The following is a 17,710-nucleotide window of genomic DNA, read 5'->3' as shown; positions in this document are numbered from 1 at the left end:
AAACGACCCCGCTTGTTACAGGGAATCTATATGAATCCTGTTCGAGCTTACTATTGATGCAAAAAAAGTATTTTTTTTAATTAGAAAAACTTCATACAAATATGGCGTTTTTATATACTTCCGGGCACACAAATAAAGATTAAATAAATTGGTACACGTAAAGAGTAGAACCATCTTTTGACACCCATCATCAGTGAAATCATAACCCACAATCATATTTCGTTAATTCAAGGTAAAGTTAAAAAAAGGTGCTTTATTTTATCTATTATTGGTTTTCCTGGGACGTTGTGGGAATAACAAGGGCATGGTTTGCCAAAAACTGATGATGCAGTGTTAAATTCAAAAAGGCCTTTCAAAAAAAAAAATTGCCCTTAAGAAGGCTCGCAGACCCTTTGCAATTAGATCAACCTATCCTTCTTCCAACAAAGCTAACCTCATCATTTCAAAGGCTCAGCAACTAAATACCCTTGTTTAGAATTCAAGATTTCAAGGTGTTCATAATTAACCAGACAAGAGATGCTACAATGCTAACTCTCAAACATCCTGTAGCAATCAAGTTTTAGATACATTTGTCAAAACATATATAGAACAAAATCTTCGAACACCAATAGAATCATCAATAAATTCCAAAAACCCATAGCACGTGAACTATATAGTGATGGCGCTTGCAATTAGAATTTTTCGGGGATTTCCAAGAGGGAGCCATGGCGCAAGAGAGAAGACACATTCAACTCTTGCTAAATAAGCTGCCTTGCGATGAAAGGAGGCGCAATGCCTGATTTGCATTTTTCAGAACAGAGGTTGATCTGGGGACCCGCATCTTTCTCCTCTTCAGAAACTCCATGGAATTCTGCAAGCATCGGGCAGGAGGGATCTCTTTTAAAATAACTGTTTCAGGCCTGTCAAAAAATAGCAATTGGTTAACAGAAGACTATCACAAATTATGCATACTTTTCTAGAATAATAGGACACGGAATGAGTACCCAGAGGACTTCTGCTTTTTCTTTCTTGTGGTAGGTTGATGATCTATGATCTCTTCCTCGGAGTCCGATGAGAAGGTTTGCCTACATATAATGGGTCAGTTTTACTTCTATTCTTTGCATATTATGAGCAGGGTATCCAACATATTGGCAGCAAATTATTTTTGTGCATATAATTTGATAATATAATCTGAAAAAATTTGAACTTAAAAAAGAATAGCATGCTACGAGAATTAAGTGCTCGGATATATACATGTATCAGTTATCTGTTCAACATCTTGATATAACACAATATAGTTTGAGTGATGAGACCCTTACCAGGAACTAATTTCTTAATGGGAAGCCATACTAACAGGCTAATGGCCTCTTTACAACAAGAAAGGAGCTAATCCATGCATTCTTTAAAAAAAAAGAAGAAAAGAAAAAAAATCCAAAGATCTTTTAGCCTTGAGATTTTTAACCAGATGCATCTCACTTTGATGCAATTGGATATTTTAAGGGCAGAGGCCACAAAAGAGAGGAGATTATGTGCTTACCATGGAAAGTCCAAAAGGATGATAGTTTCATGAAGTGACTAATGTGATAAAAGGAAAGCTTCATTCACTAATAGATTAAATGGAAAAAGAAAATAAATAAAATGATAACCTATACTTGGTATGTATACTTGGTATGCTACTACTAGAGCCGAGCACTACAGAACTCAACAAACATGCCTTGACAGAGATGTCTATAATGTGGAGCAACTTGGCTCATCTTCTCAAGTTTTATACAGTATTCCATGGCATTGAAACTCATATTATTATTCATAACTGTTTTATTTTTTTATAATGTAATAGGTTTTGTTCATCAAGCCCCCCAAGAGGAAGGGCCACGTAGAAACAAAAACAGCACAACCACTAAGATGGTGATACTGGTTAAAATACAGAAAAGCCACTGAATTGGAGAAAAAAGATCATGGAGTTGCCACCCTCTAAACAAGGAACTAGCCTTTGCAGTCTTAAACTGATATTGCACCAGCTTGCATCAACACAAAAGCTACAACCGCCGAAGATCCCTATGATTCTCTTCACACCTCCCACCACGTTACACAATATTACCATCTTTTTAAATTCCAAGACCATGTAATTTACTGAGATGCCCCATCAGAAGTCACCAAGGTGTACACAACTCCAGAACTAATAACTCAGACATTGCAGGCAGAGATGATTGATAGGTTCATCATCTAAAAAGTAAAATGAACATGTTTAATCACCATAATGTGCTGCCTGCCCTCACATGACTGGTGATCAGAAGTTTGAACTTTGAAGATGCAGATTTGCAGGGTAATTGTGCCATACCTAAGGTTGACTTAACCAATTCAAATCCTAATGAAACAAAAGTTGAACCAATAGCAACCATCTAAAGCTTAAAATGTCAAACAAGCCAACAAGCTCAAACAGAGCCATTGATCAAAGAAATAAAGGGAACATACTTCTCACGCGCTGCAAGAGCTTCAACGATATTGCTTGGAAGCATTCCTGGGATATAGGGTGCCTCCTGCTGTTGTTCCATCTCTTTAATTTCTACAGTGTGCTCCTTGCTTGATTTTGGTTGTGCTTTTCTTTGTGCCCACTGCCTCCTCCGCTCTTTGCCTTCCTGAGCCACCCTACAAGAACAAGCCCATCCATGTAAAACAATACAACCAACCACTGACATAAGTGCTGGTCTCAAGAAAAGCACCACTGCCAGCTTTAGGACGAGAATTTCAAAATTAAAAGTAGCATCAGAGTTATATATTCAAAAGTGTCCATCGGCTCTTGAGGATATATAGCTGCCAATAGCAAAGTTGAAATATTACAGTTTTCCAGACTCCTTATAAGTCACATATAAGGTACTGCAATACTCCTCAAGGTATATATAAATATGCTGCAATTAGCATAAAAATGAATTTACCTATATGGAAAGCTAATTGAATATTTGTAGCAACATGTCCAAGTCAGACAGATATGCTTTCTATGTCAAATATTATTTTTATGATTAGCTTAGAAAGTCTTCTGTGTTAAATATTATCGTGATTAGCTTAGAAAGTTGGGTCAAAGATCTAGCTCCATTAAGATTTAGGGCATATTTGGCATTGGTTAAAAAGTGCATTAATGACATTTAAAGCACAGAACTCCCAAAAAACAAGTGTTTGGTAATATTATATGAAAAGTACTACAAGAAGAAAAGTATAAAAATGTGCTTCTAGGAGAATCTAGAAAACCTAGCTTCTGGCTTCTCCTTCTCTTTTTATAAAGCAGAAAACCAAACACACTCTTAAATTAGATAGCTTACAAAACAAGCCTTCCAATAGCTCAAAAATCATGCACATCATAGTTCAATCAAAGAACTTCAGGCCTTTTCTGTGAAGGACTGTTTAGCTAAATGTTGCCGCAAAACTGTGGGCATATACACTTCTGCCATGCAGCGGCTAGTCTGACCATGACCTGAGCTTTAATTCTCTAGGCCTTTTTTTTTAAAATATATTCTTCTACTTGGAAAGGTTGTTATAAGCTAGTGGATTTTTTTAGTCTTGTTCTCTTTTTTTTTTTTTTTTTTTATTGTCATGTGAATCCTAAACAGATCAATTGGACAGCATGATTCCTAAAAGTATTAAAAATGAAACTTTCTATAAATATTGATGTGCTTCTATTTTTTGACTCAAACAATTGAATAGATATTTAGGTTTGAGTGCTCTCTTGAGTGTGCTTCTTGGTGGTTTGACTTCATTATGGATACAATATGAATCCATAATGCCCTTGACTGAACCCCAAGTTTCCCTTCTTATGGTTTGACACCAGAAAAGCCTCACGTGAAGACCTGTGACTGTAGTTTGTGCACAGGAAGCCCTAGAGAAGGCCAATGCAACTCCAGTCCAATTATCCTAGCTTTAGATTGCTCTTCCTTGCATAAAACTTCAAAAGCCATGAAATTAAGTTTGCTTTTTTCTTCATAGCATCTGCCTTTCTTTTATTGCTCAGCAGCTTTCGCCAATCCCTCCCCGTAATTCTTACCCTTATTTTGTCTGGGTTTTGCTTTCCCATAGGTCACTTTCTTCGGTTATTTGTTTTTGCACTTACCAATCTATCATGCAGAGTCTAAAAATCCATGCTGTATGTGAACCCCATGATTTTGCTAGCACTACCTTCCCCCTTGATGCCTAAGAAACTTATATAAAACTAGTCTTCAAATATTTCCTATGCAAAATATTACAACAAATTACAGGACCCAAAAGATATTCTGGATTTGAGGAGAACATCAAACATCCTTACATTCATCATCTGTTATTTTTAGACTATCTGAACTGTGGTGCACTGACATCCTTATTAGCAGTAACAAACTTTATATAATAAAAGGTATTAAGAAAATGTATATGGATAATTTACTTGATGGAAGATGGAATCTGGAAGCCATGAGAGCAATTTTGCAATAACTCAAGTGACGAGCAGTTTGTGTGGTTGGAGAGCAGTTTGAGTGAGATAGGCCCTGTTTGGGGAAGCTGTTGGCAGTAGAGCTGTTAAAAGTAGAGCTGTTGGAAGTAGAGCTGTCTGAAGTAGAGCTGTTATAAAAAGCTGTTTGCTGTTTGGTAACTACATTCGTAAAGTGCTGTTGTACTTTGTTTTGTGTTTGGTAAACAAACTGAGAAAGTACTTTTGTATGACAAAATTACCATAAAGGACATTGCATAGTATTATACAACAGAACATAATAAAACATAACATAAATTAATACATAAATATACGATATAGTATAATATTATTGTAATATAAAATAATATTATGTTAATATAGCATAATAGTAATATAATTATTAGAGTAAATTCATATTTGGTAATATAACATAATATTAAATTATTTAACATAACATATTAATGTATTATGATATAATATAATATATATTATATTTATAGTATAATACAATAATAAAAGTATAAAATATTATAATTATTAGTATAAATTAATTTCTCATAATATAACATAATATTAAATTATTTAAAATAACATATTAATGTATTATAATGTAATGTAATATAACACAATATTTATAGTATAATACAATAATAAAGGTATAAAATATTATAACTATTATTATAAATTAATTTTTCATAATATAACATAATATTAAATTATTTAAAATAACATATTAATGTATTATAATGTAATGTAATATAATATAATATTCATAGTATAATACAATAATAAAGTTATAAAATATTATAATTATTAGTATAAATTAATTTTTCATAATATAACATAATATTAAATTATTTAACATAACATATTAATGTATTATGATATAATATAATATGATATTATATTTATAGTATAATACAAAAATAAAGGTATAAAATATTATAATTATTAGTATAAATTAATTTTTCATAATATAACATAATATTAAATTATTTAACATACACATATTAATGTATTATGATATAATATAATATGATATTATATTTATAGTATAACACAAAAATAAAGGTATAAAATATTATAATTATTAGTATAAAATAATTTTCCATAATTTTCCATAAAATAATTTTTCGCGGTCCAGGGGCTCTTCTTCGTGGTCCACGCTCGAGGAGGACCTCAGCGTGGGCCGCAAGGTTGATGATAAAAAAAAAAAAAACAATAGATTGATTTTGGAAGGTATGGAAAAGGATTAAAAAATTTTTCTTCTAAAATGTGGTTCAAGAGATGCATGCAAAAATTGAAAAGAAAAATACCTTTTCTTATGGAAGGGAGTTTGACGGCTAGGGTTCTTGGCTCCAGCAGATTTTTAGGTTTATAAAGGGACAAACTATGTAATTATGTTATTTTAATATGGGCATTTTTGTCAAAAATACAGCTTTCCGAAAAAGCTGAAACAGCTTCCTCTCAAAAGCTCCAAATTGGAGCTTCCTCCCAAAAGCTGTTTTCAGCTTCCCGCAAAAGCTGAAACAGCTTTTTGAAAAATTTACCAAACACAGTTTTTCATCTAAAAGTACTTTTGGAGGGCCAGAAAGTGCTTTCTGGCCCTCCAAAAGCTCCCCCAAACAGGGCCATAGTCATACACAGGGGAAATAGAAGATCAATAAGCAAATACAACATGTTTACTATCATGCAGCCTCATTCTTCATTTAGTAGAAACTGAGGGATCTATTCCTAAGGAAAATATACAACTAGAAAGAAAAAAGTTTTTGCAGCAATGATATTAAAAGTTGGATTTCCCAACTAAAAAAGAGCTGTAGTGGAAACTAAACATCGCACTGTAAGTAATAAACATAAAAGGCAGTTCAAAAAATTTGAAGCAATATATGACGCAGATTCATATGTGGCATATCTCATGAAAATCAACAATGCAGAACTAGCACGAATAAACAAATTTTGGCGAAGAAAAAGTAAAGACATTAAATTACAGATGGAAAAAGATACCTCATAATATTCTCTCTGCGGACTGTTTGAATTTCTTCATCTTGCTTAATACCCTGGAAAGCATCAACAATTAGCATGGATTCTATCAGTATCATGTTGCATTAAAGAAATCAATAAGAAAGAACAAGGACAGAATATTAGAATGTGTATATAGAAGAGTTGCATGAGTAATGAAACCAAATTCCCATGAAAGCATGTGAAAAGGTCCCAGAGCATCCATTTGTAGCTTACTAAAATGACACAGAATATCATTTTGCTGATAATCAGTTAACTTTTGTACCCTTAGAAGAAAGAAAGTTACAGATAGCCTATTTAACCAACAGCTGGTAGCTCAGCTGGTTGGTCCTTATCTCTCCCCCGTATGCATAGCCTATTTGTAATCTATATTTCTGCATGACTACTACATAGTCCAAAGTGAAGTTCTTTCTTTCAATATTTTTAAAGAGTTTCTTTTATGATTAACAATTCAGAGAGCACATCTCTAGATCCTAATAATACGAAGGAATCATGAACTTAAAGATCAAACTAAAACCAGAGGCACGAATATAACCTTTATAGGCATAAATTGAAGATTCTACTTATATCTACCTTGGAGAAAAATCAGCTCACATGACATATATAAGCCATGCATTGTGTCATCAACTTGGCTAAAGTGCACAGACTATTGCAGCAAGCAATAATGCCGCTTACAACTGCTCATGTTTGTCCATATTGGTTAGCAAACTCCAACAAGAAAAACTAATTTTCAGGAACTCTGATAATATATGGAACTGGAGTATCAAAATTGCGATGTAATTTTGTGGAAACCCAAGTAATGAGATTTCTAAACTATAAAGATATTGAAAAAAGTAAGATGATAAATTATCATTTTTATGATATTTACTTCAAAAAAGATTGCGCAAAGACTTTCAATACAACAAGGAAAAAAAAATAATTCAAAATATAGTAGTCATACATGCCTCATGCTTGCACAGGGAAAGATAACTATATCAATGTTAGATTCAGAAATCTTGTAACTAAACTAGCTCATTATCTATTTCGATTTGTTTTTAGCAGCAAGACTTCATTGTCCTTGTGTTCCACTTCTGCTTCTTGCCAAAATGAACATCTAGTCATCCTAGACTGAAATATTATGCGCATCACATCCTTCTTCCTAACCCCTCATTCCCACATGACACCCTACTTAAGCCCAACCAGCCTTGAAAACATGCCACACAGGTCCAAAGTAACTAAATAATGTGAGAACTGTAGGTCTACAATTACCAAATTGCAGCAAAATAAACAAATAGTTTGATTACGTAGGTATTAATGTAAATATAGCCTAGGCATAAACATCACTAAGACAAACAAATTTTAGCAAATATGTTATACACTTTTACTGGGACAAATCAAAACAAGTAAATCCACCAAAGATGGTTTTTATGGCCTTCAATGATCAAAACTTTAAGTAAAGCCATACCAAGGATCTCCATATGTTTGGAGGTTTTTACCAGTCCATAGGTATGTCCATGTGTCAGTGGAACCTCTCGCCGCTTGAAGAATGAATGACCACTGTAGTAGGCCTAGACATCCTCACTATGGTAGTCATACTAGTGTGATACCAACAATCTCAAAATATGCGGAAAATGTTTGATATTTTTGAGAAAAATGTAAACTTTGGGATTGATATGGACTCCAAGTCCAGCTGAAACTAAAACAAAAACAGCATGCTTTTGTCTTTTAGCCAGTTGAGTGGGCCAAAACTACCAAAATCCAATGAGAAATGAGCCACTAGTGCCTCTCAACCTTAGATTTGCAAGATTACACTGGAATCTTGAAAGATTGCACTTCAATCCATCAAACTATTTAACTATTCCCGATACACCATAAAGACTGATGCAGACAAGTGTTTTGGTGTCCAGCAAAAAGCATGATCACTCACTGATTAACAGAACAAAGAATATATATCTTCAGTAAACAAATTCACCAACTTTCTCCACATACATACATAACCATAAAACCATACCCATCAAGCCTCGTCCAAACTATTTTCGATCGTACATCTCCATCCTCTCTGACGCGTCATTCACCAATCGTTCCTATTAAGGGCCATTCTCTAGGGTTGTCACAAGCTTCTCCTTCACACAAATTCCACCCACTTTGTTCCCAAACAAATCCTCAGAAAAGTTCAAAAGCTTGGACAAGGAATACGATTCTACAGCGAAACATATAACATATAATTCAAGGAGACTCTAACTGCAATTATCGATTTTAAAAAATAAAACCCTGTGCTATACTAGAAAAAACCCATCGATACAAGTAATAAGAATTTCTTAAAGAAGCCTTTCGCTTCCACGCGATCGAAAACTAAACCTCCAAAAGAATCTACTAAATAAACCCAAGTTATTATGACTGCATTATAGGGGGAAGGAAAAAACCTTCCGGCAGTGCTTAAGGTGAGAAAGGGATAGGCAAAAAGAGGGGAAATAATAGCTTGGGATGATAAGAACCGACCTCCTCCGCCGTGATCTCCTCCGGCGCGTCGGAATCGCTGCCGGCTTCCATCTTCTCCCTCTTCTCTCTCGCAGAACGCATCAGAACAGACGTGCGCCCCGAGCCGTCCCACCGGGGGTTTATCCCCCACGAGTGGGGGAATCCGCCGACCTTCGCTCCCCAGGCTGTGTTGTTTAAACCGTTCGATTAGGGATCTACGGTTTGGATTGCTAATCAAGAAAGCCTGGGTAGAGGAAAAAAAATTAGGGCCCTGGTCCAAAGATAACCAAACACAAAACAAGGAGCCCAATTCCTCCGCCAGAGAGCATGTTGGGCTACATTGGAGGCCCGTGTCCCATCACTAAATGGCCCACCAATTCAGATAGAGATCCACCTGGGCTCTAGCCAGTTGGCCACCTTGCAACTTTGCAAAAGAAGTTGGAAAAATTTTGAGTGCTGCTACTGATCTCCTGCTGATGATCGCGACAGGACGGCGACGGATGCGAGAATTTGAAAATGATCAAACACCAAAGACATTATTGGCATCATCGAAACAAAACAAAAAAACCGGAGCCCTCGTTTTCGATTAGAGGTGGAATATGGTTGATGGTGGTGGTAGAAAAGATGCAAGGTTTCTAATTAGATGTTTTGACTCTAAATTAGTAGCAATGGCTTGCGGCCGCATCTCTATTTTTAAAGCTGAGTTGAGGACTGCTTAAGAAAACATCAGCTATGCAAGACTCATCTTGAGAGCCAAGTTTATTCATTTGGAAGATGATTTTACTATAGTGATCGGATAGATTCATAGTTAACCTAATGCGGATTGTGAAAGCGAGAGAGAGAGATAGATAAACTAGACAAAGCCAATGACTCCGTTCTGTCTCCATTAGCTAAGAAAGCTTGCATAGAAAGGGGAAGGAAGAGATCTTCTTGCTTCAATCTCACTTTATATATGCTAACCTATCCTATTTTCCTCTCGTCTAGGTGCTAAAACTGATGACTCAAAGCCTATCGTATTAGTCTTGGAGTCAGCGCCTAATTCATTTGTCGTCCTATTTCTACGCCACTCATGTTTATACGGCGCTCTAATAGTATTTTGTGGATCAACTAGGACAATGTTTTTGTTTGTGATGTTTTATTTTTTGATTTTTTTTTCTGAACGGACTCATTCTCATTGCTAAGTGCGCATGTACGATTAATTCGCCTTACGAGCCAAAAAAATAAAAAATAAAAAATAAAACAAAACAAAGAAACAGCTGTGATTATTCTCACCTATCATAGTAGAGCCTCCCTTTGTCAACGAGGAACGCAAACACGTGCCCCGCCCCCAGCGCAGCATCGCCCCCTCGGAGAAAGGGGCGCAATTTTAAAATCACGCTGCCCTTGTTGTTTCCTGGTCCCAGAACTGCGTGGAAGTCGAGTAGTCAATCCTTAATTCATTAAGTGCGTTGACTATAAAATGCAAGACTTGAAAGCACACATGATTCTAATGCATATAGATCCAGCAACAATCTTGGATTCTTACAAAATCAATAATTAAATATTCTTTTTCCTTACAAAATCTACTATGACAGTATGACACAGTGCTTGAGGAACGGATGCATGGAGGCAAGCTCGATGTTCTTCCCTTTGCTCGTTCTTGCAACCGTTTGGGACAAAATAATTGCGAGGCGGCACCTTAAAAAGATGTTGGGGAGCGGCGCAGGTACCTAACCTGACCGAAATCGAATCTAGAAGTAGATCCGCAGCTCACTAAGGGTCCGACATTGGGAATGGGATGCAAGGCGCTCGGCCAATCCCAACTTACTTCCGGACCAGCTGCTCTCACCAAACGATGTGACGTCGCCCCCAATGAACAAGTATCCGTTACTGCTGCTGCCGATGCACCAATCACATCGAGCCAGGTAGCATGCTCTCGTATCTCCTAAAGTTCTCTCGCGAGCGACCAGACCCACAGACCGTCCCCGTTTGGTTTTGAAATGGAAAGGGAGCCGTCGCCGTAAAGGATTCTGCTTGACTCCCTCTCTCTCTCTCTCTCTAAAAAATAATATCTCCTCTCTTTCTAAATCTGTCTTCTCTCATCTCTATGCCATGTTCATGGCCGAAATGGCGGACAAGGTGGAGATTCCGTTGAAGTCCACTCTGTCGTTCTCTTGCTAGCGAGATAAGAAGGATCGGAGAAGAGAAGGAACTGAGAGGAATTTGGGTTGGAGGATTTCTTGGTGGGCGGAGGATGACGTTCCGCTCCTTTTTTTGCTGCGGAAAGGCTTCGAATGGGTATGTCTCTGGTTTTATTTTTTGGGGGAGGGGGAAGGGGGAAAGGAAGAGAGGGAATGGTTAAAGATTGAACTTTTGGGGTTATAGATTGGCTGATGACATAAAGGCGGCTTTTTTTATGTCAGGAGGGAGAAGGGGAAGAAGGGGTCAGCAACGTGGAGGATTTTTTCTCTCAAGGAACTGCAGTCAGCGACAAACAACTTTAATTACGACAACAAGCTGGGGGAAGGGGGCTTTGGCAGCGTCTACTGGGGCCAGCTCTGGGATGGATCTCAGGTGCCATGACATCTTGGATCTCTCGATCTCTTTTGAATTTTGATAGATTAGATTTTGGATCATACGTTTTTTTTATTCTTACTTTTCTCTTTTCCTCGTCCGGATGGATACTCAATTTGTAGGGCAAGATAATTGGTAATCGAACTGAACATCAGAAAAAACTAAAAATTTTAATCTTCTGATAGAGAAAGAGAAAGATGGTATTATCAGTATTGTTCGAAAATATTGGAATTGAAAAGATGACATAAAAGCAGCCCATTAGGTTTGAAAATGTTTCCATTGTTTGAATTTAGGGAAACTCTTTTCGCCCTTGGACTTGATATACTTCTGTTGATGAGTTGAGCTACCTCAGGAATCTTGTCTGTGCTGATGGCTGACAAGAAAATGCAATCTTGAAGCTTCATAAATCAGAAAATATCGTGGAAGTAATCAACAGCTATGAAATGCATGCGATCAAGACAAACTAAAGATATGTTTCATATTTTTTTTTATTTTTGAAAAATGGTTAATATAATTTTACAAGCTAACAAAACCAGAAAAGTGTTATAGAGTAAGTGTTGAGGACAGTACCAAAAAAGTTCCTAGTGCATTCTATTGGCACACATCTTGGATTGAAAAATTATTGATTGAAAATATGGTATGCTGAGCTTGAAAAACTGGTTCCTGTTTTTTCCCTGGGAACAATAGTACAGTCTGTCCAAATTCTCATTATCACTCACTCTTCATCATTCACTCAAATACTTCTATAAGAAAATGCTATATATTTTATGGTCTTATCCTTGATTCCAATTTATATGGGGATGGCTCAGGTAAATTCTAATGGTGTTGGTTCAATGCCACTTCATACTGTAGCAACTTGAGGACATCTTTATTATTGTATGATAGGCTTTTCCACCTATCACTATATTTTGAAGTTGTTCTTGAAATATTATGCTTTGCTTTACATCATTTAATGTGAGAAACATGTGCACATAAATTAATTTTGTTTTAATAATTACTATTGCTGTAAACAAGGTTCGTCGTACCGGTACCGAACCCTGTACCGGTGCCGCACTAGTATAGGCATACCAAGTGTCGGTACAGTACGGTATGCGGTATGCCAGGCGTATCGACATTGGCGTACCGATACCGATACCTATCGGTACGGATACGGTACACCCGGTACCGACCGGTACCGACACTTCCATTTTTTTTTAAACTATCTCTCCTTTTGAACTAAACACTTAAGTGAGCTATATGTATTAAAGATGGGAATAGTTGTAGCAGTTGCAAGAGCAGAGATGCATGGAGTGATCGTCCAGGCCAAGGAGTTTGTCTTGTATTGGTAGACTAGACATTGCAAAAGACTCCACATCTGATCTTGCACAGCAGCATGTTGTCAAGGCACATGCCAAGCATGTGATTTCACTACTGCAGCCATGCATACCTGGATGCAATAGCCCTTTGCATTATATATGGTATAGATGTATGGGTCAAATGATTGTCAATATAATTTAATACAGAAACTGACTGTTGATAATAAGAACTTATTTGTAGACGGATGGCATGGCCTAAATTCAATGGACTACAAGGACAAGAGATGTCATTACTGATGTACTAATATTAACTATCGGCAAATTCCATGTCCAAAAAGTAGTGGAGGGGCCTAAGAGCCTTCGTGGTAAGTTCTCAAAATTGCTTTTTCACTAGCGAATGCCAAATAATACTCGTCATACAAGATAGAACATGTGTAAGAGAGGTTAGAAGGAGGTTGAATATAAGGGCTCCCCATTATGATTGCTTGGTACAAGCATGTCTTTAGGTTCATATACCCTGGTAGAATTTCAGAGCTGGTGTAAGCAAAAGCAGGCGCTGATGAAGACAGAGAGCACTAAGCAAAAGAAAATAGAGTTTTAAGTGGAAGTTTGATACCAAGATCGGTGCAAGTGCAGGGTCTATCTAGTAGAAATGGAAGCAGGGGTGAGAACAACTGAAACACGAGTCAAGCCAAGCCTAACTTTAGTACAACTTGTTTTCTATTCGAGCTGAGCTCGAGTTAGCTGATAGAACAGTTCTTCTATTGACACGTAGGATCAAAATTTCAAGTTTAACTCCTTATCTGACCCCAAGTTGATTTTAAATTATCAACTATATGAGGAATACATATTAAGTATTCCATAATTCAGATCCACATGTCAGAATTTCAGCATGTCCCTCACCTGGACTTTGATTGATGTGATTTTGATGAACTGGAAAGATCTTTTGATGCTGAATTGGATGAACTTGACAAAACTTTCTTTTGGATGTTGTCTTAATAGTCAGCCTGTGTTGAGGACCAAGAAAAGTGCTGCAAAATTTTTATTTGGAAATGCTTACAGATTATGTTTTTGACATCTAGTGCTAGCATTGGATGGATTTCATGTGGTTTGTTCACTTGGATCCCTTTGTGTACCTAAAGTCCATTATTTTGGCACCTTTTTGTTCTTATGAAACTTTTTAGCTTTCAATTTCTCCATACTGGGAAACATGACATGGACGGAGTCCTTGCTCTGCATTATCTCCTTGAAGAAATGCATATCTACATCAAGTTGGTGTAGAGGCTAGCGATGAATCACGGCAACCAAATACTGTTCAACTTAAAAACTGGAGCGAAGGTCTAAATATGAAGCCACAGTCCATCATTTGGGCTTTCTAATGCCTGACCAAACAATTTTAGGAGTCTATGATATTGTGCACCTATTTCCATGAAATAGTGATCTTATGGTTTAGGAGAGGAGCAATATAAAATGGGTTCTGTTGGAGAGAACTATTATCCACAGTCAATGCCACCTACTATTAAGAATTGTAAACAACTTGTGTTATGTTTGTTAGTTGGTATTTTTGTAACTTTTCATATCTGGAGACTAGAGATATTGATGAAGTGTAGAATGACAACAACATTAGAGTGTATAAGCTGAGAGATGGAATAATGATGCTTAGAGGTAGGAGTCAAAGACTCAAGGCCGTTATTCAATGAAGAAATGACAAATCAAAAGCCACATGAGAAACATTCAAAACACATGACTAGTTGGTCTCCAGATGTTCACATAGGTAATGGGAACTCATGGAAAGATGACAGAATCTGGAGGAGCAGAATGGGAAGATGACAAATCTAACAATAAAAGATAAAAGAAATGTTAGATTATCAGCTGTGGAAGTCAGAACTCAGAAGTGGACATGAATGAGCATAAGCTGTAAGGCACTTACATGTTGAGAGTTGGACTAAAGCACAGATTACCCATTTATGCTTTAAACCAACCTGAAAAACGACGTTGAGCGAATCATCATTTGACGGAAAGTGAGTGAAAAAATGTTCGGGGAAAGACATGAAGATAATTTGTATGCAAATGTACGAGCTGATAAGATAGTACAAATTCCAACGCAAAATAGAGCTGAATTAATTACATGTTGCTAACACTTTTAGACATACTATAATTCAAGATATTTTTTTCTATGTAATTATGTTTAATAGAAATTATGTTTGGGTGAGAACATTAGTCAACCAAATTCCAAATCATGATGGTGCATGGCCTATTCTCAAAATCAGTTTAAAAGTGAACGCACAAGCATTTTTCATGTGGGTTAAACATTGAACCCAAATTTCTTATACCAAGCATGATAGTTCACTTATGAGCTTTCAGCTCCTATTACAATATTATTCATTGTAATCTTTTTTAATTTAATTTCCACAAATGCTAATATGTGATGCCATAATACTTTTGTAATACGTTTGTAATTTGGTTTCCACTGGTGCTGCTGTTAAACACCATGATATGCCATTTAAGGTGCCAATGTGTCACATGTCATGTAGATTGCTGTTAAAAGGTTAAGAGTTTGGAGCAACAGAGCTGAGATGGAATTTGCTGTTGAGGTTGAGATATTGGCAAGAGTGAGGCATAAAAATCTGCTGAGTTTACGTGGTTACTGTGCTGAAGGGCAGGAACGTCTCATAGTCTATGACTATATGCCCAATTTAAGTTTGCTCTCACATCTTCATGGGCAGCATTCAGCAGAATGCCTTCTTGACTGGGGTAGGCGAATGAGTATTGCCATAGAATCAGCTGAGGGGATTGCGTAAGTCCATGAATCTTGATTCTTGACAAGCATTCTTTTATAGCATTGTATATATCTAACATCTGGGATATAATGTCATCATGCATTTGACTGTTTCTGATTCCACAGCTATCTTCACCACCATGCAACACCACATATCATCCACAGAGATATCAAAGCAAGTAACGTCCTATTAGATTCAGATTTCCATGCACGGGTTGCTGATTTTGGATTTGCAAAGCTCATTCCAGATGGTGCAACTCATGTTACCACAAGGGTGAAGGGCACTCTTGGCTATCTTGCACCTGAATATGCGATGCTAGGGAAAGCCTCGGAGAGCTGCGACGTCTACAGCTTGGGAATACTTCTATTAGAGCTTGCCAGCGGAAAGAAGCCCATAGAGAAGTTGAGCCCCACGGTGAAGCGAACCATTACAGATTGGGCACTTCCACTGGCTCGAGAGGGGAGATTAAAAGAAGTGGCAGATCCGAAACTCAATGGGAACTTTGTCGAGGCAGAGTTAAGGAGGGTGGTTCTTGTTGCACTTGTTTGTGCTCAAAATATGCCTGAGAAAAGACCAACAATGCTTGAGGTGGTGGACTTTCTCAAAGGAGAGTCCAAGGAGAAGCTATTGAGCCTGGAAAATGATGAATTATTCAGGCCACATCTCGCTGGGAATTATCAAGGATTGTCTGGTCCGGAAGACAGTTCTGATTGCATTTCGGAGAAGGATTCAAAAGGCTGATATCATATAGGAAGCAGATTCTATAACTGAGACAGTGGCATGTGACAGGTTTTCTTTTTTATGGCTTCTGTCAATCATTAATGTCCAGCTTGAAAGAGGGATGTTTGATCAGGTTTTCTTTTTTTCTTTTTTTTTGGTGGCTTTTGGTTGTTTTGGTTGAAAGTTACTGCAAAAATTGTGATATTATTGTGGGATTTGGTTTGTATAAACATTTTGTGGGCACAGTATGGAGGTGAATGGTTTCTGCTTGGGTTTACTCTTGTAATTTTCTATTAAACAGTATCCAAAGATGCATAGGTGAGTGGATTTGTGGCTGTGTCCTACACCTGAATTCTGTTCCTGCGGGGCAATTTGAAACATGGACTTGCTAAGTTCTCTGTAATAAGAGCAGATTCAGACTTCCTGGTATGGTTGATAGGCTGCTTGAGATGTCAGGGTTAGTTGTTCCCGCCTTTTATATCATACTCCTGAATTTAAATAAATTTGGAAGATAACTTGTCTTCCCTTTTTGGTTCAAGATTGATTGATTGATTTATTGATTTATTTTGAGGGCCAGATAGAAGCCGAGTATCAGTATGAGAGACTTAATAGTCTGGCTAGTTGTAGAATGGTATGTTACTTAGTGTAGATCAAATATACTGATCCAGAATCTAAAACAATACTGAAAGAAAAACTTTTCCTACTTTCCGGACCAATACCGAAAGACTCATACAAATGAACCCTTGCTATAACTTGCTACCGCTGTTTATAGGACAAGAATTCTAATATAAGATAACATGTTGAAGTATTAGAGCCGTATGTCACTGTCCCAGGAGATGAAGTGGTTGACCATATCACACCCCGGCGCTTGATCTCGTAAAACTTCTTCCAAATAGGACATGACGGCAGCCTCTCTTTTTGGCGCACAGGTTTTTTACCTCGCTTGGTTTTATAATAGGAAGAGAGCCATGTCTCCTTAGGAAAGCGTAGTTATGACGTAGTCATAACTATGTCAAAGCGTAGTTATGACGTAGTCATGGGGCTTTCAGGAATCTAACCCAAGTAACGAAGTGTGTGGCTACCAAATAAGGACCAACTAAAAAGAAATTCTAATAAGATTATGATTTGATCATGAATCTCAACACTAGCTTTTTCGGTCAAATAAGCAATTGTTTGGATAATTCAGATTTGAAAACTTGGTTAAGGGATCAGCTCAAGAAAATCTGAAAGCCACTGTTGAAAGATTGGCTGTGCAGCTAAATGAATCGGCATCCGACATGAGGAGTTCGGTGCATGCAATGATCCCACATGGATTGGCAAGAGGCTCGCAGAAAATCCTAGTAAACTTCTTTTCTAAATAGAAAAGAGTCTTATTAAGAGATCGGACTCCCAATCACTGAATAGGAGACAAACTCTAGGTGAATTTTCCGTTGGGTGCGAGTGAGAGACGATTGATCGAACAAGCCACATGACCGATC

General features: G+C 37.1%; 2 protein-coding genes across 2 annotated transcripts; one reads left to right on the top strand and one right to left on the bottom strand.

Moving 5' to 3' along the window:
- Positions 1 to 437: 437 nt before the first annotated feature.
- LOC103711494 lies at positions 438 to 9,060 on the bottom strand. Its single transcript, XM_008797649.4, has 5 exons — positions 8,906 to 9,060; positions 6,413 to 6,465; positions 2,452 to 2,625; positions 984 to 1,064; positions 438 to 899 (listed from the first exon to the last, which is right to left on the bottom strand). The coding sequence occupies exons 1-5, from the start codon at positions 8,984 to 8,986 to the stop codon at positions 728 to 730; spliced, it is 561 nt and encodes a 186-aa protein (XP_008795871.1). The 5' UTR covers positions 8,987 to 9,060; the 3' UTR covers positions 438 to 727.
- A 1,819-nt stretch (positions 9,061 to 10,879) lies between these two features.
- LOC103711493 (PTI1-like tyrosine-protein kinase At3g15890) lies at positions 10,880 to 16,624 on the top strand. The gene is given in 5 exon segments (XM_008797648.3): positions 10,880 to 11,161; positions 11,287 to 11,437; positions 15,267 to 15,529; positions 15,638 to 16,243; positions 16,245 to 16,624. Coding segments are annotated over 5 exon segments (1,083 nt in total). The 5' UTR covers positions 10,880 to 11,117; the 3' UTR covers positions 16,264 to 16,624.
- The last annotated feature ends 1,086 nt before the right edge of the window (positions 16,625 to 17,710 follow it).

The sequence above is a fragment of the Phoenix dactylifera genome, chromosome 1, assembly GCF_009389715.1.
Source record: "Phoenix dactylifera cultivar Barhee BC4 chromosome 1, palm_55x_up_171113_PBpolish2nd_filt_p, whole genome shotgun sequence".
NCBI classification, from domain to species: domain Eukaryota; kingdom Viridiplantae; phylum Streptophyta; class Magnoliopsida; order Arecales; family Arecaceae; genus Phoenix; species Phoenix dactylifera.
The sequence above is the reverse complement of the archived record's forward strand: the minus strand, read 5'-3'. Positions and strand labels throughout refer to the sequence as shown.